This window comes from Dermacentor silvarum, chromosome 2, assembly GCF_013339745.2.
Source record: "Dermacentor silvarum isolate Dsil-2018 chromosome 2, BIME_Dsil_1.4, whole genome shotgun sequence".
NCBI lineage: Eukaryota > Metazoa > Arthropoda > Arachnida > Ixodida > Ixodidae > Dermacentor > Dermacentor silvarum.
In genome coordinates, this window is record NC_051155.1 from 249928177 (window position 1) to 249946339 (window position 18163).

Below are 18163 nucleotides of genomic sequence, written 5' to 3' on the forward strand. Positions count from 1 at the left end.
ATTAGCGAAGGAGACCGGCCAGTGGCAAAGAGCCCTTAACAACTAAAAAAGCTTTGCGAATTCGGCCCCAGATATATAGTGTAATGGCGTCACAATCGGCAAGTTGCATTCGCTGTCTGCAGGTGAAATGAATGTGCGCGCGCGTGCAGTGACCTGTGACGGTGCACGCTATTAAGCACCGTAATGGTCATATATTGCTTCAAAATGCTTTCCATGTGGCGTACTCGGCGACCTTCGCGCACCAAATCCATTACTTGTTTTACCGAATAACTTGGAATCTTGCATACGTAAAATTTGATTTATGGCCCTTTATTTACACGTCCTCACTCAGGCATATACTTGTGCCAATGGACCACTTTTTTTTTTCTTTCTTTCGTGCTTTTTCCATTTTTTTTTCATTCCACGCGGAATATGGTCGCTGTAGCAAGGACTCAAACCCGTGTAAAGAACACAAACCGCTGGACACAACCTTGTTGCAATATTGATTGGCCCGACAACCCGGCTTCTGGCGGCGTCATTCTAGAAAGGGACAATATTTCCTGACGTCCCTTCTGTTCAAGGCTTAACAATGGCATCGGTAAATTTAGCAAATGATTCTCACCAGACGTACTCACCTTCTTGCAAGATTCGTTATTCAGTGCGGAGTTTCTCATTGTATACAACAGTCATAACGTGTACAGAGCAAGAAGTATTAAACTTCAGTATACACTGCGTCGCTCGGCCTGTTGGTAAGCGATGTTAACTCAAGAATCTATGGATCTTCCATAAGAACTGAAATTTGGGAGAGTTTGTGAGACTGCATACTTGATTTGAAGCGCAAAAAAAAAAAAGAACGAAAACAAGGAGACAGAAGAAAGGAAGACCAGACAGAACGAGCGCGTTCGTGTTTCTTTCTTTCTTTTTTCCCCCTTTTTTTTTTCCGCTTCAAGTCAAGTATACGGATATTCTAGGCCGTAATAACGGCTGGCTTGAGAACTTTATTGGGTTAGCGCACGATTTAAGCGCCAGTTAATGTCCCGCTACGCAAATCTGTCATTTGCTATACTGTATGGATGTTTCAGAAGAGTTGACTTTTAATCTAGTATAATCTGTTCAAGTGTCTCGCAGGAACCACGCCTGCGTTCCTTGCGCAGCGCACGTCGCTACCTATACATAAGTCTATACTTGCGCTGCAGTGTGCGATCCTCGACCATTGCCTGTCCTATAATAACTGCGCTTCTCGACGCGACCAGGCTCATCGCACCCGGTTTACTTTCCTACAAAAAACTGGCTGGGATTCCCGTTTGTGAGAGACTTTGCGAGGGACGATAATTTTATTGCTAATTTTGTTTTTGTATGTTTTTAATTCTTTTGCAATTAGTGCGACTTGCGATTTGCTTTTTCTTTTATTATTAGTATTTTTTTCTTTGTTCCTAAATGCTATTCCTTATCGTTGCTTTATACTTTCGTCTTTGTAGCGTGTCATCTTGGCTGTTTCCCTTTCTCCTTGACTTCCCTTCTCCTTCAACTTCCTTTTCTGTCCCGCCTCCTTTCCACAAAGGGTATAGGCAGGCTTTGTGCCCCTCTCGGTGGCAGCTGCCCGCCTGCTCGTTCCCTATTTCCATCTCTGTGCATCGTATGTGTGTTTTCATATCAAATGATAATAATAATAATTTTAACCTGCGGCTATAAAGGTTCTGCCAGCTTTTTGTCCTTTCATGATTTCCCTTCATTCTTGGGTCGGGCTGTCTGGCAGAGCACCCCGCCAAGTAAAATTTAAAAAAGTAAAAAAAAAAAGACGAACAAGAGAAAGAGGAGAAACATTGATCGCACGAGCAGCACACATAATTCCCGTTGTTCGCGCAGCGATTGGATTACCGCGATAGACGGCATAATCCAAGCGTGTCTCGCGGAGTGAAGCAACCGCGCGTATACGGTCAATTTGCCTCGATCGTTCTGAAATGCCGTTTCTTCGGCGCATGCCAACGTATACGCAACGGTTCGCGGTCGCCATCGCCGGGTCACTAACCTTAACGACGTCGTTCACGATGACCAGGTTGATGGAGAAGCGTTCGTGCGCCGGCGGCGGTGGCGGCACGTCGGGCCTCTCGTCCGAGCCAGCAGCAGGAGGAGGGAGGTCGCCCGGTCGGCTGAAGCAGGCAGACGCACGACAATGACACACCAGCTCGGGACAAGGCACAGCCGAAAGTGAAATTGAGCATGAACGCGCGCAGTTTGCCGAGAAGCATGTACTTCCCGCGCACTTCGTGATCGTTTGCTTTCGCTCTCGTCCCCGCCGGACATTCTACGCGTATTACAGCGGTTAGGTTGTGGTTGACCCTGTCTGCTGCCTATGGAAAGGAAGATGGAGCGCAGAGAGTTCTTGTTGTTGATGATGATGGTGATGCCTTATTTACTGGCACAAACCTACTGTGGGGGATAGCTCTTAGTGCGAGACCACTGGCGCGTGCCATCATCAACTTCGTCATGATCAGTCTATCCCGTGCCCACTGCAGCACGAGGGCCTCTCCCAGATATCACCCACGTCTGGCGTAAGCCGGCACTTTAGTTGGTGCGATTATGTTGTAAATTTCGCAATATCATCGTACCAAGTAATCAACTAAATCTCAACCGCCCTCAACCACGTTTTTTTTTCTTTCTTCTTTTTTTTCTTTTTTTTTTTGCATTACGCGCCCAATTTCGCATCTTCTACTCGATCTCAAGAAGAATATATCAGCTACACCCACTTACTGTTTGGTACATGTCTCTTCCTGTCTCTTAATGTTACACCTATCATTTTCCGCTCTACCACTTGTTGCGTGAATTTTCGACGTAATCTTCCAAATCTAATTACCCTAAGTGAGTACACTGAACAGGCGCTGATTGCATATATTTCTTTCCAAGGACAGCAGTGAGGCACCGTTTTCAAGCACAACTCGAGAACGCTTCTTGCATGCGCTTGTTGTATATATATATAGCGTCCGGTGCCGCGCCTGATTCGATCGGCGGGCATTATGTCCGCTGCATGTCTCAGCCAATCATCGTTCACAGAAAGTGGTACACCCCCGAAAGAGAATTTCAGCCAGAGTGTACGGCGTCCCGATACGAACCCATGCAGCAAGGAAGTTCCGTTTTTTTCGTAGCTCTATCATTCAAGTTTATCGTGGGCAGCTGTTTTCTGAAGGAACTCGTTTACTGGCGAAGTTGTTTTAAGCTTCGGGAATAAATCGCAATCTGTTAAAGAGGGAACTCTCCACTGCGGTATTGATGTCTTGGTAATGATTACTTTCATCATCATCATCATTATTATTATTATTATTATTATTATTATTATTATTATTATTATTATTATTATTATTATTATTATTATTATTATTATTATTATTATTATTATCTTCATCGTTTTATGTAGAGCATATAAGCACGTGGAGTAGCCGAGGTGCTGTCTACCTCAGTCTCTCTAATTTATAAGAGAAAAGAACGGAAGGCATCAACCAGACGAACACAGCGTACAATATACGGGGCAGTTACACACCAAATGCCGTCTCGTCATCTGCACTGATGCGCGCTCATCTCATTTGCACTTTCCCCGGTCCTTCCTCCACACTCACCCCTTGGGCGGCTTGGCGACAACGGCGTCATTCTCGGGAGGAGTCGGCGTCACACCGTTCTCCGCGGCATTGCCGTTGTACTCGGCGATCACTTGGTCCAAGAAATCCAGGGACGCCCGGACATCGTCGGAGCTGCACCAACAGGAGGAAGGCAACACTCGTGAGAAAAAAATTGTAAAACAAAAGGAAATACACGTATACTTTATATTATTTTGGCATTCGCTTGTTTTCACTTACTGTGATAAGTTATGCACTCGTACATTCATACACCTCGGTATATAGTAGTTATCTGTTTAAATGTTGTCACGGCGCAGTGAATGTGAAAAAGCAGAAGCAGGGACAGAATGGTTAAATAAACCAACTTTTGTAGGGCCCGAACTTTGGCTCAAGAACCAACGAAAATCAAGACAAAAGAAAACAATTATCGTCTTTTCCCAACATTAACCCAGCGATCGAATACGGAGGAAGAAAGGCACAAGATAGGGACAAAAACCACTATCGGCCGTCTTTTTCTTTTTTTTTTTCGCAGAACTATGTTATTGTTTTTTATAAATAAACATATACAAAGCAAGGCCTCGCTTCTGGATATGCCAGTGCCTACCCCTCCCATTTCACAAAACCCCGCGAAACGTGTTTGCTGCTCACAGATCCCTTAATTGATTTTAAGATTGGGTGCGCAGCCATTAGCTTCAGGAGACGCCTTGTGGGAAAGCGGCGTTATCTCGGGCTCTACGATCTAAATACTTAATTGGGAGTGGATGAATGTATTGCTCCACATATTCGTATTGACCCGGTATTCATGAAGTTCCTTGCACGTAATGGATAATATTAAAATCTGCCGATGTTCGGAACCTAATTAAGTTCTTTCAAATTTACAAATATTGCCGGAAATCAGAAAGTTTCAAAAGAAAGAAGCAACTAGGTAGGGCTCTGCGGCTACGCAAATAAAAACCGATATCACAGTACTACGAATTGCGTCAATTAGAATGTCAGATGCAGACAAAAGCGAACTGTTATGTCCCAGTTGTATAAACACAATTTCCCGTTCAGAAGTGCTTTGCCCGTGCGTCTGCAGTGGATAACCGCCATCTACTTAGGACGCTTCATGCGACAAAGACCGTCCGAGAAAGTGTGCTTAGGGATGTGAATTTAAGAACTGACCAACCTAAACGCTATAAACGAGGGCCCATGGAAAATATATTTTATAAGTTGAGTTGCCGTATATGCATGAAACAGGCTTCCACGTTTACATGTAATTTCATTCCCACGTTATATGGCACGTGGCAACCCACGCGAGAGAAAAAAAAGATAAATTAATAATAGGACTTTTGTAAGACCTATGTAAGAATGCGAAAAATTTCACGTAAGTTGTAAACCAATATAGCATATTGGTCCACTTTAGACGGTTTAAGAGATACAGTTTACAGGTTAATGATATCTGTTCTTGCTGCACAGTTACGGAGCTGTTAACTACGTGCCTAAATTTTTCCTTTGAAATTTTCCGAGCTTTTGAAAATTTCCTACGAGGTATTGAGACCCATTCGGTAGAAAGTATTCGGTAGTATCTTTATCTGTTATTACGGCAATTTTCATTGAAATCGGTTCAGCAGTTATCTAATGCCATGCAATCCCTCAAGCATGAGGATCATCTAAGTACAAGAGGCAATATGCCACATGAATTGTAACTGCGCATGAATTTCGCCTGTTTCTTGTTCTGCATGCGAATGGCTTTTCTGCACACGGAAAACACGCAATAGTGGCATGATTGTGTTGTTTCTTTTTACTTTCTAATTATGTTTGCTGTTTTGGTCACATGTCTGAAAAATGTAGACCAACACAACGGTTAGTGAAATAAAATTCCGTTCAAGTCAGCGCTTGGTGTCCTGCTTTCCGGTCTTAACAAGGCGTGCTTTGTTGGGAAGTTGGTTATTATGCAAACTAAGTCAAAAGAGCCCAAGAAAAAAAAAAACAAGAAAGAACACAAGACAGCACAAGCTTGTGATCGTTCCTGCCTTGTCCGTGTTCCTTAATTTTTTTTTCGCGCTCTTTTTTAATTCCGTCCTTTCTGGTTCTGTGAGATTTTCGTTCTTTGCTCTGTCAGCTTCTGATAGCACTTTCTTCAGAACAGAACACCACGTGGTCTTCACGACACAGAGTGTCTATACACGGAGGAGTACGCGTATAGTTTTTGTACGTGACCTATAGTACGGACTTTTTTTGAAATCCTTTGACCTCAAGTTAAGTGACTTCAAAGGCCATAAGCTGGCCCTTGCGCCATTAAACACTACACATCATCAAGTGACTTTGAAATGTACTTGCGAAACGTCGAACCCCATAGTACAGGCATTCTGGTAAAACAGAAAGATGGAATCCGTCAAACTATAGCGTGATAAGCCAGAATTAAAACCCCCACGGGGTTCGTCCACATAGCGGTTTCCCGCGGTATTTATTCCGTCAAGAATTTCGACATTCACAATCAGCCTCTGTAACGTGAGCGAATGCCAAGAAATTCGCCACACCAGCCCGCGTCGGCGGTGCACTACGAGGCTTCCTCGATATCGTGTCTACTGGGCGCCGGTGTGACAGCGTGAGTGGCTGCAGGCATCGGATGCGGACCTCCGCCATCGTTACAATCCACGATAACGCGCTGGCAGTAAAGTCAATCCAGTATGCACGGCGGCAATGTTGGCGGCAATCGCCGGGTCCTCCAGACGGCTTGCATGTTGTACGAGACGGACGGGCGTCACCGCGCCCCGACTGACGCCGATCAGGGAGGGGTCGCGGTCCTCAGCCGGTGGGCGCGGTTGCGCGTGACACCGGTGCCTTTCTGGTGGGCGGTGCACCTTTGACGAGGGAACCCTTTCGCTCCGCTATCGCACTTCGCAGGGACGATATCGCGCGTCCTCACATACGAAAAGCGTTGGCCTTCGGAACGCTTGCAGAAAGACACACAGTTTGATTTGTTGTTCTAATTATGAGATTTAGCGTCGCAAACAACACAAGGGCTAGGAGATTAGTTTTCACCGTGCGATATTCTTTAACGAGAGCCCTAAACACTCGGGAATCGAACCCGAGACCTGCCGCGGTGGGTTGGTTAATTGGCGGTGGGTTGTCTCTTTTGCGTTCATCTAGTAATGTAATATCTGTTGAAGACGATGGCCGACAGACGGCGACGGAAAAAGAAATGAAAGAAGAACGGCACGAGCTGTAGAATTATTTTATACCTTGACCAATCCACTTTCGTGGGTACGTGCCATATGTTAGAGGCGACAACAACTACCACATAGACAGGAGCCATATATTAGGTCATAACAACAACAACAACGACGACAACCTCCTAAATCTACATGTAGGAGTTTCTTGCCTTTTTTTTTTTTTTGCACCATAGAGCATTTTAAAAAATCGCCTGCCGAGGATAGCCTAATTGTAGTCCTTGAAGCGGCGGAGCTTACTCGCACGAGAAATCGAAATGCATAATTAAGGAAAATTCACAGATTACCTATTTAATTATTTACTTTACGGCACGTGTTGTAATTTACGAATTGTCGCCGTTGAGTTTATAAGGCATATCTATACTTGGAACGAATTCTGAGGACGGCAAGGGTTTCCAGATATGGGCCGTGGAGGCTTTTGGTAAAATATACACGACTGTTCCAATTACTTCTTTCCACAAGCCGCCGTTTTAGGCAATAAAACACAAAAGTAACTAGAGCGTCCATTATATCCCAGCCCACTTTGTGAATGAATATCTCGAAACTGGTATCATCCTGATAATTCGTTCCAAGTGGATGCGCCTTGCGAACTTAATGGATACAATTCGTGAATTACAATATGCACCATAAAGTAATTAACTAAAACGTTAATTAGTAAGTTTTGTTAATTTAGATTTCTCTTGCAAAGTAATGTCCGTCTCTTTGAGTAGTCCAGAGCAATAACCACAATTATGCCATCTGTTACAGGCGATTTCGAAAAAATTTGTACGATCTAAAGGAGACACCCGGTAAATAAAAAGTTGGAGAGCTTGATCTCGGGCTAGGATCTTCATTACGCGACATTTCGTCTGGTGCCGAAATCCCCCGGTCCCGGCCCTTCCAAGTTTTCCAGCTTCGATGGCATCCGTCGAGCGTCTACGCAAAAACCGTGGCGCCGTCAGGGCGAGCGTCTCCAAAAATATTACGCTCCAGACTGACGAGCTGCAGGCGACCGTTCCCGATGGCTCCCAGTTCGACACACACGTTACCTACTTTATCCAGAAGAAGTTAGAGCCCGTCAAGCTCGACAAGCCAATGCCTCCTTTAGAGTAGATGCCTGCCGCGTCGCTCGTTTTCCCATTGGAGCGGAGGTTCCCGTAGTTCAGGGTAGTCGCGGAGAGACGGCGCTCGTTGCCGACCCTACTTCCTGTTGCGAAGGAAGTGACGATGACGAGGCTGGCACGCGCTCGACCAATGGCTTGACGAGAGACAGCTGGTCCTGCCTCCGGGATTGCAACAAACGCCGTTGTAATCACGGAGGCAGGGTCACGTGGTTCAGGTTTGGAGCGGCCGCCGCAGCTAGCGCTCGCAGCCGACACCGGTGTCATTAATAGTCATGGCTATAGGTGGCGTATGCCACCGCCCGATTTAAAGGGTTCATCCTCATCCATCCATCCATCCATCGGTGGAGGAGAGGAAAGAGGAGAGGGGCAGGAACCAGCTTCTCGGCTCACGCGGCAGGCATCTTCTAAAGGAGGCATTGGACAAGCACATCTTTGACGCTATTGACGACGATGTTCACGAGGAAGAACCGAGGCAACGCGGTGGAATATGACCGAAAGGTGTGCCGAGCGCGGTTCTTCGAGAGCTTGAGAAGCGAGCGACGGCGACGAGTAACTCAAGTCCGACCGCTATACCTCACCGAATGCCGACGCCGGCCATGACAAGTCCCCAGCGGAACCAGAGACAATAACTCCCAGTCGGGGGACCACGCTGCGTCATCGCACAGTGGCCCTGCCGAAAGTACAAATTCTTAAGTTTTCCGGCGCCCTTTGCGATTGGAAGAGAGAGAGATAGAGAGAGATAGAGAGAGAGAGAGAGTAAACTTTAATGGGAAAAGGCAAAAAAAAAAAGAAAAAAAAAAAAGAAGGAAGTCCTTCTGGAATCACTTTAGCGCACGATCCATCTGAACCCGGAGGTTTTGCCCATCGAAAAATTTAAATACCTGTTATCTTATTTGACTGGCAACGCGAAGAGCGCGCTTTAATCGAGGGCGTTCGACTGAGTGAAGAAAATTATAGCATCGCCATCAAAATTTTGGCCGAGCGATTTGGTCGACGCGACCTGCTCATCGACGAGCACGTTGACCACCTCCTCGCCTTGTCACCAGTCAAGTCTTCAGCAGAGGTCGAAACACTTGGGCAAGGTACAGGTTCGGGTCTCCGCATTGACAGGCTTGGGCGTCTCACCTGATCAATACACATCAGTCCTCAACTGCGTGCTGATGGAGTGCCTGCCTGATCTCCTATCGCCGGAAGTCTAAGGAATCGTCGCAGGTCACCACGGGTGACGCGACTCCTGAAGAGAGAGCGCGACAGGCTACACAGATGCCACGTTTTCTGCGCGGCCAGATTGAAATAAGAGAGGAGGGGCGCGCGTCCGCATGCTCACGTCCCCTACCCGAAGACGACGTTCTACTTCTCCCAACAACAATGGGACGGCGCCTGGCGTTGGCCTGCGCGCTTGCTACGGAGTCTGTTGCGGTTATGGAAGTGACTTGCCTATGCAACACTATCATTGCTGAATGCAGCATAAAACTTTCTGCAGGTAAATGGGTTCGGTATCAATACGCTATGTATAGATACAACTCGCTCTAAGAAATCAATGTCTTTTCGGATATTTTTGGTAGATTTAAGTTTCTGAAAGACACGTTTGCAGGCTATCTACAGAAAACCGTTGGCAAAAAAGAAAAAAAAAAAGTCAAAAGTGACAAGTCCGCATAGGTTCTCTACAGTTAGGTGGTAGACCTCATAAAAAGCCTCCTATAGACGAGCAAATTTCTGCAACGAAAAGTTTTCCAGGCTCGTGTACCGTGCTTTGGGTGCATGTTAAAGAACTCCAGGTGGTCAAAATTAATCAGGTGCCCTCCTCTACGGGGTGCACTTTAACCAACCGTGCCGCTTCGAGACGTTAAACTGGACAATTTAATTTTTTAATGAACGTAATGCCTGTGAGCGTTTTCTATGCCGTGCTGAGACCATATATATCGGCCATCGGTGCGCCACCAAATGGAGACGCTGTGATTGGCCAGAGGAACGGAGGCCGCTTGTACGCTGATAAGTTTTCCTCCTACCAATTAGGGTACATGACGCCTGCCGTTAATGTGCTTATATAAGCTTTTATGTCGCGGAAAAAATGTAAAGAGTGCGAATGTCTATATCGCGTTTAAGATCAATTCCGATTCCAATCGTCTCGCTTCCACGTTTCTCGGCCAATCAGTTCTTCGTGGTCCGCCGCTTCACTGGTCGATGTTCCCGGGTCAGCCTTGTGCTATAGAATACAGTGGTGATACCCCACCCCTATCGAACTTTTCATTTCCTCATTCCATTTTCTAATTTTGTGGTTTCGCGAACAAGGATAAAAAAAGTACGCTATAAGACAGACATAACCCCTATTTCGTTCTTTGGTTTAAATTTGTACGCGAAACCACGGAAACTTGATGGATCACCATACCAACTCGCCCAACAGGCAGACAAAGAACTTTATTCACAAGGTCCTGAGAAGCCCTGCCCTAGGGCAGAACTCACCCAAACATTTATTTTATTTGCTTAGACGCAATAACCACATAAAATCGAACAAGGTTATGGCTGACCTGAAGGTGTGACCTACAATGGCGTTCAGTAGAACCCGGGGCCGTAATATTGAAAGATCGCCAGAGGGGATACTTTATCAAATATAGCTGCAACAGGGAGACCAGAGAACTAGCTGGACGGAACAACACGAGTTCCAACACTCTTTCCTGTCTGTTGGCGCTATTTTATCCTTGACAATGCTACGACAAAACTGGTCTACGCTCTACACTTCTGAAGGCATACTTTGGCGCGTGACACAGCTCAGCGCCTCTCTGCACCTATGGACATCTTGTGTAAAGCTCATAAGAATATATATATATATATATATATATATATATATATATATATATATATATATATATGCCAGGAAATAATGGGTATGGGACGTGTGCCATATTATGTGCCTCGTTACACTTCCGATGGATTTAGTCAATCGGCACACACTGAAAGTGACACCGCCGAGAGTGATGGGATGAGAATGCGGCCTCTGACATTAGCAGCATTTTTTAAAAATCCTTTTGCACGCTGCACTGCACCTACCAATGTTCGTATAGACAGTGAGTGACGAATAAAGTATCTGAAGCGTTATCATGATAACGCAAAGGTGGCGCGATTTGTATTGTTACGTATTTTATTTCACAGGGCTGTTTTCATACGCGTCCTTCTGTGTCAAACAACAACAGCACCAGCAGCATGTTAGAGACGCGTACTTGCTCAAGAGCGGGTCCCAAAATGAGCTATGGGCGAACCAGGAAATGCGTGACGACCGAGTGTTTTTCAGAACCACTGCCTTCAGGGCACACCTATGCGAGGACTCGCCGAGGACTCTCCGCAGCGTCGTATAGGAACGCGTCTCGTGCACGTTCGAGGAAGAGACAGAAGAACAGGACGGGCGGCGTCATCGAACGTGCGCGCGCGCACATAATAATAACGGCTGTCGGAGAGAAGGGCTCACCCAGCCATATACGATCGTCTCGGGGAGTTCATGACCGACCACCGCGTGTGCAGCGCAGCTTTCAAGGCTGCACCTGAGAGGCGCGGGCGCCCATCGCCGCGAAGGAGGGCATCGCGCACTTGCCCACGTGACGCGTCCAGTGGGCGCGTGAAGCGGTGAAAGCAGTGATCGGTGCGCCCCGTAATCACCGGCCGCCGCAGCTTCGCCCGAAACGTGGCCCGTCGCTGCTGCGGATGGGAGCCGATCACGACTGCCCTGCACGGCGCAGCGCACGAGCATCGGAGATGCACGAACTTCTTTGCCCGGCGGTGATCGGGAAAAGGGGCACGGCATCGAGCAGTGGCACTTGTTGCGTGGTCGCTACGAACCGTCTTTCAATTGATGGCATCCTTCTGTGCGTGCTGCTTCTGCTGCTGCCTTATACCTGGTGCTTTAAGTCCAGGACAATTTGCTTTCTTTTTTATTTTATTTCGCGGTAGACGTGTACGGTGTAACAGGTACTCCTGCACCCTTACTCTCACGAACGTCTAATCAGCCTTGGTTGACAGTGGCCTTTGACTGAAGATTGTGCGCTACATGTGTTCTAAGTTCACTCACTTCATTCATGACGCATGCGTATAGTAGCAAGCACGCGCGGAAATCGTCGGCATGGGGTCTTCGGCATTAGCAAGAGCAGCTGCGTTTCGCATATAACTGGAAAAAAGGTACCCTGAACTATTAACCAATGAGAATTAAATAGGTAATTGACGTCATCAGACGTATATAAACGAGACTGCAGATCACTCTTTCTCTTAGTTGTGAACAGCGCCCTCTCGGAAGATTCAGACAGCTGCGGAACAAGAAGAAATGACCCGAAATAATGGACGCGTCGTAATCTGCAAAATAAAGGGACCAACCCATTATAGATACCATGTGCACCGTTCTGCAAAACTAAGAAAGTTTCGCTTACATAGACAGAAATACAAGGGATGTGTTTGCTGCTTAATTCTTTTCTGCTTCGGGCAGTATGCAAGCTATAGGCCTCCGTTATGACGAAAATGGTTCCTGAATGGGCTATCCGGACAAAAAAAAAAAAAAAAATACAATTAACAGTTACGGGGCACTGAATGAGTTCTGAAAGCGAGTATGCAGTAATGTTCCGCAGCTATAAATGTTTGCTTTTCTCAGGAACAAATAAAAATTACATGATATTTAGGCGTTATCAATTGCAGCCAATATATACGAGCATTTAATATACACAAAGCTTTAAAATACGGGCGTCCTTGCAATTTAGTTTTGTGGAAATACGAGCAGCGAGAAAAGGATAAAAGCAGTGGGACGCACAATCTCGCTGAAACGCAGGTTTTAATATACGCTGGCACTGCCGTACGTGCTTCGCCTAGCTCAATTAAGTACGCCAACTTTCTGCAACGTGCGTGCGCAGCTATCATTTCGCGCTTCTCTGGAATCTCGCGCGGGCACTGATGTTTAATCACAACGCAGGTATTTCCACGACCGTTCAATTAATGGTCTAAACGCTACTGAGTGATCTAATTTAATTGCACGAAGACCCGCATAAAAATAAACCTGATCACTCAAAGCAAACAGTAAGAAAGATAATACGTAATATGAACCTCTTTCAAATTGTTCTACATTCATCTGCAGGAGATGCAAGCTGGAGGGCGCGAGCACGAAAGGTTTATTTCATGGCGTTGCTCGGCTGGCTAGGTGTAGAACGTAATTAAGTAACCAAACTAAAAGAAGACAGCTTCCAGTGAACATAAAGCGTGGCTCGTGGCGCTCTCCTCACTTCAGAAAAGCGAGGACAGGAAGCGCAGAGTTCTCTAAAGGCATGTTTTCACCGTGCCTTCTTATGCGCGCTATCGTTATTTGGAGCGTTTTCTGACACACGATTTGCTCCCAGCGTCCCCGTGCGGTCCCCCGTAGCGGCGTTACCGCGTGAGGGATGGTCTGGCGGATCAGGAAGTGATCGCAGCCGACGAAGAAAAACGAGGAAGAGGTGCCACCGCCAAAGAAGCCGACGGAGCGGCGCATGCGTCAAACTTTCTTCTTGTTGTTTTCTTTCCTTTGCATTCACCGACGCGGTTTTCTTTTCTTTTCCCACGCAGCTGACACGAGTTTCTCGGCGGGCCCTCCCGGCGAGACGAGAGCTCGGCACCCCGTCGACCCCGTCAGCGGGCGTTCCTCGGGCGAAATTAAATATCCTGTCGGCCGGCGGCGTGCAGGTCGCGCACGCGATGCGCAGCGGCCAGAGAGGTCCTCCGACACCTCTTCTTGCAGCCCTTGTGCAGCGAATAATCTCTCGCCATCTCCTATCTATACAGCCGCGCATTTGCCTATACCGAGAAGAGGGTTCCCATTATTACGTGCAGTGCAGCGGAGTTCGGACCAGGTCTCTCTCTTACAGTGATGTAGCCTGTGACTTCGATTTGCATTGTATTAACGATATGAAGACTGATAATGGTGAAAAGGAAACGAGGTCAGCCCACGAGGACGTAGACGAGGTAAATAGAGGAATGGATTGGTAACTGGCCAGAAGTCGACAAACAGCTCGTTGATATATAGCAACGACCCTTATAGGTATATGTCGTCAGAAGGAGAAGAACTACAGAAGCCCATCGGTGTTCGCGTAATCTTACTGAGTAAGTGCAGGGTAGAAAATAAGTCAGGAGGAGGGATGAATGTGAGAAGTAGCGGTGCCAGAGTTTTGAAATTCCCGTGCGTAAACCATTTCGTGCTCTTTCCTCTGCAGCAGACTTTCAAAACAGCTTTGATGGAGCGCTCAAGGCTGGCATTGAAAGAAATCGGAATCCGCCTAAGCCCATGCATGGCGCAGCTGCACACGCAGCGTTCTATTGGAAAATGTTACAGATTGTCATCGTGTTTCTGAGTTTCCGCCAACAGGACTGCGAGCTCTTTATATTAGGTCGCTGCAGCTTAAGGCAGGGGAGGTGTTTGGTTCAGACAATGACTATGCGCAAGCCCCAGATACCATGCTCAAGCGATGACTGCAAGATGCTTCAGACATGCGTCCTCAGCTAACACGCAAAGTGGTCTCTGCGAAGATGTTCAAAAGCGAATGGGACGATTCCTTTCCACGCATTTTTTCGTAATGAGACAAAAGAAAACTGACTCTAGTTTGCATCACATCACCAATTTCATAAGACACATGTTAATACCGTTTGAGCTTGACGTGCACAGCACACGAAGAGCCTGAACGCATACATACTGACGGACGCTGCCCGGTTCCTAAAGCAACAGTAGCCATGAGTCATGCATGCGAAACGGCCACGTACTGTTATCTGGATTTCCCTGCCTATCCTAGATAAACTCCCGCTGGGTCAGAACCTTTTATTACACGCACATAAATGTTTCGCCTTACAAAATAGTGAAGCTACCGCAGAGCTTGACGGGAGAAACGTCAAGTGCATGCTGTGCTTCGGAATCAAGTTTGAGGTTTACCACGGGTCTGCCGGCAAGCGTTGCTTCGGGGCGTCGCTTGTTCCCTACGGAAAACAAGCGCTATAGAGAACGCTGCGTTCTCGTATCTTTTGGAGAGTTCAGTGGGTGGTGAGTGTCGTAGTATAGAAACACGCCGTTGATGCGCGAGCGGCACCAGCATAGGTCAATGTCTTGACACCCTTTCCACACTGCCCGTCTGAAGTATAGCTGCTCTTACGTATAGTTCCAGCGCCTAACGCAAACGCTGACACAGGAGTACAGCCGTTCTCGCTCCGCACGACACTGAACAGGCAGGTGCAGACCTCAAAGAAGAAGCCGCTGCCGTTCTCAGAGTGAAGCCAGTGAGAGGGCCGAGACAGGGAGGGATTTGCGGGAGGCAGCGAAAACACGCCAAGACGGTGGTGAGAACTTTGAAGTCGGCTTGTGGCTGGAGCGCCTCCGAAGCCAGCCGTTGTCGCCGCGGCACATGTCACGCTTGCTTAGGGAAGGCCACGGTCACGACGGCTCGATCAAATCGGATCGCAGGGGAACAGCGTCGAGCGCTTGAAGCGCTGCTGCATGGTATACACGAATTGATTGGCTTGTCGTGAGGTCCGCCGCCTGGTCGTGCGGACCTTGTCGCGATAGGACCGCTGTGGAACAGCAGCAACAACAGTAAGAAGGGTTCGGGTGATAGCCTTGTTTTAGATGGGTAGAAGACAGAACTTTGATGCCGAGTCAGCATTCACTGAAGGCTTACATAACTTCGGTCTGTTCCACATAGCATGATTGACCCGAAATGCTGCGGGCGCAAAACAAGGTTGGTGCGGCGTCAGTGGCAAAATTTCCATGTGGCAGCCTGATGTACGCACGTGTAGGCGAGCACAGATCAGCAGGAACAAGCGTCAGGCGTAACGGCTTTCAGTCGTAGTTTGTCGTAGCAAGTGATCGAGACTAAGAAGCACAGTATCAGAGTGTCCTCAATGCGTCGTTGCACTCACGTGAGCCCAGCTTAAGCAAATGATTTAGAGGCGCCACCGGAGAAATTTAGTAAAGGCGTCACAGGACAAAACATTCGCCATCGCTCTATCGGTGAGCGAGATGCTTAGGAGCGCAGGGAACTATCGCTCAGGCTGCGGCTCACGAAGTTCGTAACGAGAAAAAGAAAATAAATCTGTTGAGTAATCAACTCTGTGGTCACAATAAACCTATTTGATTATCTACACAGGGTATTGAGATCCTGTAGCAGGATATACGCACATGTATACTTGTCTACACTGCAGGCACGGCTGTCAAGCAGACAAGCAGCCGGCGAGTGTTCGCCAGCGACCGTTTACAACCGAGCGCCCTCTTATCACCGGCCTATAGAGACCAGGTTGCCGTGTCCGTATTTGCAAGCCACGAGCCGGCCAGCATCTCTGTGACGGCGAGAGGTCGGGAGCGGGAGACTCACGTAGAGCGGGAGTGTGATTTACGGCCGGGACGCGCAAAATACGCGGGCGCGCTGCGCTGGCCACACCGAAAGTAGCACGTCGCGAAGTCGCCGCAAGTTGCGCCGCATGGCAGACCTCCAACTGCGGGACGGCTTAGCAGAGAGTGGCGGTAAATGGCAGGTGGCATTCGGATCAGTTGTACCCTGGCGTAAAAAAAAAAAAAAAAAAAATATCCAGACGCTAGACGTCTAGCAGACGGTAAACTAACAATGGCTGCCCTCCTGAGGCTCGAAAGGTATTTTCTTATTTTGTGCACCGCCTTTCTGTATTCATTGCACTCTCCCGAGCGATTGCTTGTCGTAAGTTGATGGGCAGGCGCCTTTTGTGCCTTTTCAACCCTCCCCACTTGTCTTCGCATTTTTACAACGCCAGAAATGTCGTGGAAGACGAAATTGAACTACACCGACGCTGGCAGCACAAGGTCAGCCAGGCGAAAGAAACGGTAGGAGTCATCCCCGGCTATAAGGACCCACTCCGTACAAGCTTCTACCAAGCAGCTTCCAACACTGCATCGTTCGCTGAGCGCCACGATAACCGAGTGTGCAGGAGAAAACCACATTTCTCGATCTAGCTCCTCTATATACATGATGGCGGCTTATTTCATTATACCACGTCGTCTTTCTTTTCGTTTTTTATTTTACTTATTATTTTTTGTTCATACCCGCAGCGGTGGCTTAGCGGATATATGGTGTTGCGCTGCCAAGCACGAGGTCGCGGGATCAAATCCCGGCCGCGGCGACCGAATTTCGATGCAGAACAAAAAATGCAAGAACGCCCGTGTTTCGTGCATTGGGGGCACGTTAAATATCCGCTGATGGTCAAAATTAATCCGGAGTCCACCACTGCGGCGTGACTCATAATCAAATCGTTGTTTTGGCAAGTAAAACCCCAGAATTCAGTAACCACGTGGTTCATACGTTACTGAGGGGGCGACTTGTACACCTATACATGTTTGTCCGAAACTTCATCGCATCGGGAGCGCGTTCAGCGGTTAACGAAACTAGTGACTAGGAACGGTTATGAGTGTTGAAGAGAAAGACGCTATTCTCACGCCGCCATTCAAATACTACGTGTACGACGCAGAAACGCCCTTATTGGGTGACTGTCTAAACCAATTGAATGAATGTGTGATTTCGTGACAAGTCGTGTTTTGTTTGACAGTAGTGCTTTTCTTTCTAGGCACGTTTGGTAAGTTGCATTCATTATTATTCATTTCTCTGAGGATACTTTGGAAGAACTTTGAGTTTTAGGAACGTTCTGTTAGGCAGAGGGCAGTTTTGGTCTCTTCTGATGGTGGTAGAGGCAGATAAATTTTCGAGTTAATTTGATGTTTGCTTTCAGGAAAACGTGACAGCTGAACGCTCGGGAAAGGATAGCGTCAGTGGTTTTTCTTCCCAGAGATATGCAGATAGTTCGCGTGAGTTTTCGTTAAACTAAGACTTTCTTTTCAGATTTCGCGAGTTCTGAAAATAACGCTGTATCAGGTTAGATACTGGTTATTCTACAGTCTACTTCAGCTGATTTTAGAAATCACCGGATGGTTGTTCCCGCACGCACGTAGAGAGTACCGCGCCTTAGAAACGGGCTGCGCGGATCGCTTTTAGTAATGATATACTCTACAGATTTCTGTTCTCTTCGACGTATTATACGTAAGGGTATGTCTAAGGCTGTGCGTGTCTCGCACGAGTATTTAGAAGACGGCAGCATTTGAGTTTCATTTAGTGCGTGGAAGTACTTTTAAATAAGCGCGCGCATCTTCTTGTAGACTTGAACGCGTAACTTGCGCGTTTTTTAATGCTTGAGTCGCACGCAAGAGTTTTGACCGCAAGGTGAGAGTGAGTCTGATATTACATCCGTGCAG

At 47.3% G+C, this 18163-nt stretch overlaps 1 protein-coding gene across 1 annotated transcript in view; it reads right to left on the reverse strand.

Annotated features, from left to right (window-relative positions):
• Window positions 1–18163, reverse strand: part of LOC119440794 (uncharacterized) — a 76383-nt gene that overhangs the window by 12443 nt on the left and 45777 nt on the right. Inside the window, exons 2-3 of the mRNA XM_049662587.1 lie at window positions 3591–3722; window positions 2009–2129 (exon numbers count right to left, since the gene is read on the reverse strand). Coding sequence (XP_049518544.1) covers window positions 2009–2129; window positions 3591–3722 — 253 coding nt within the window. The remainder of the gene's footprint in view (window positions 1–2008; window positions 2130–3590; window positions 3723–18163) is intronic.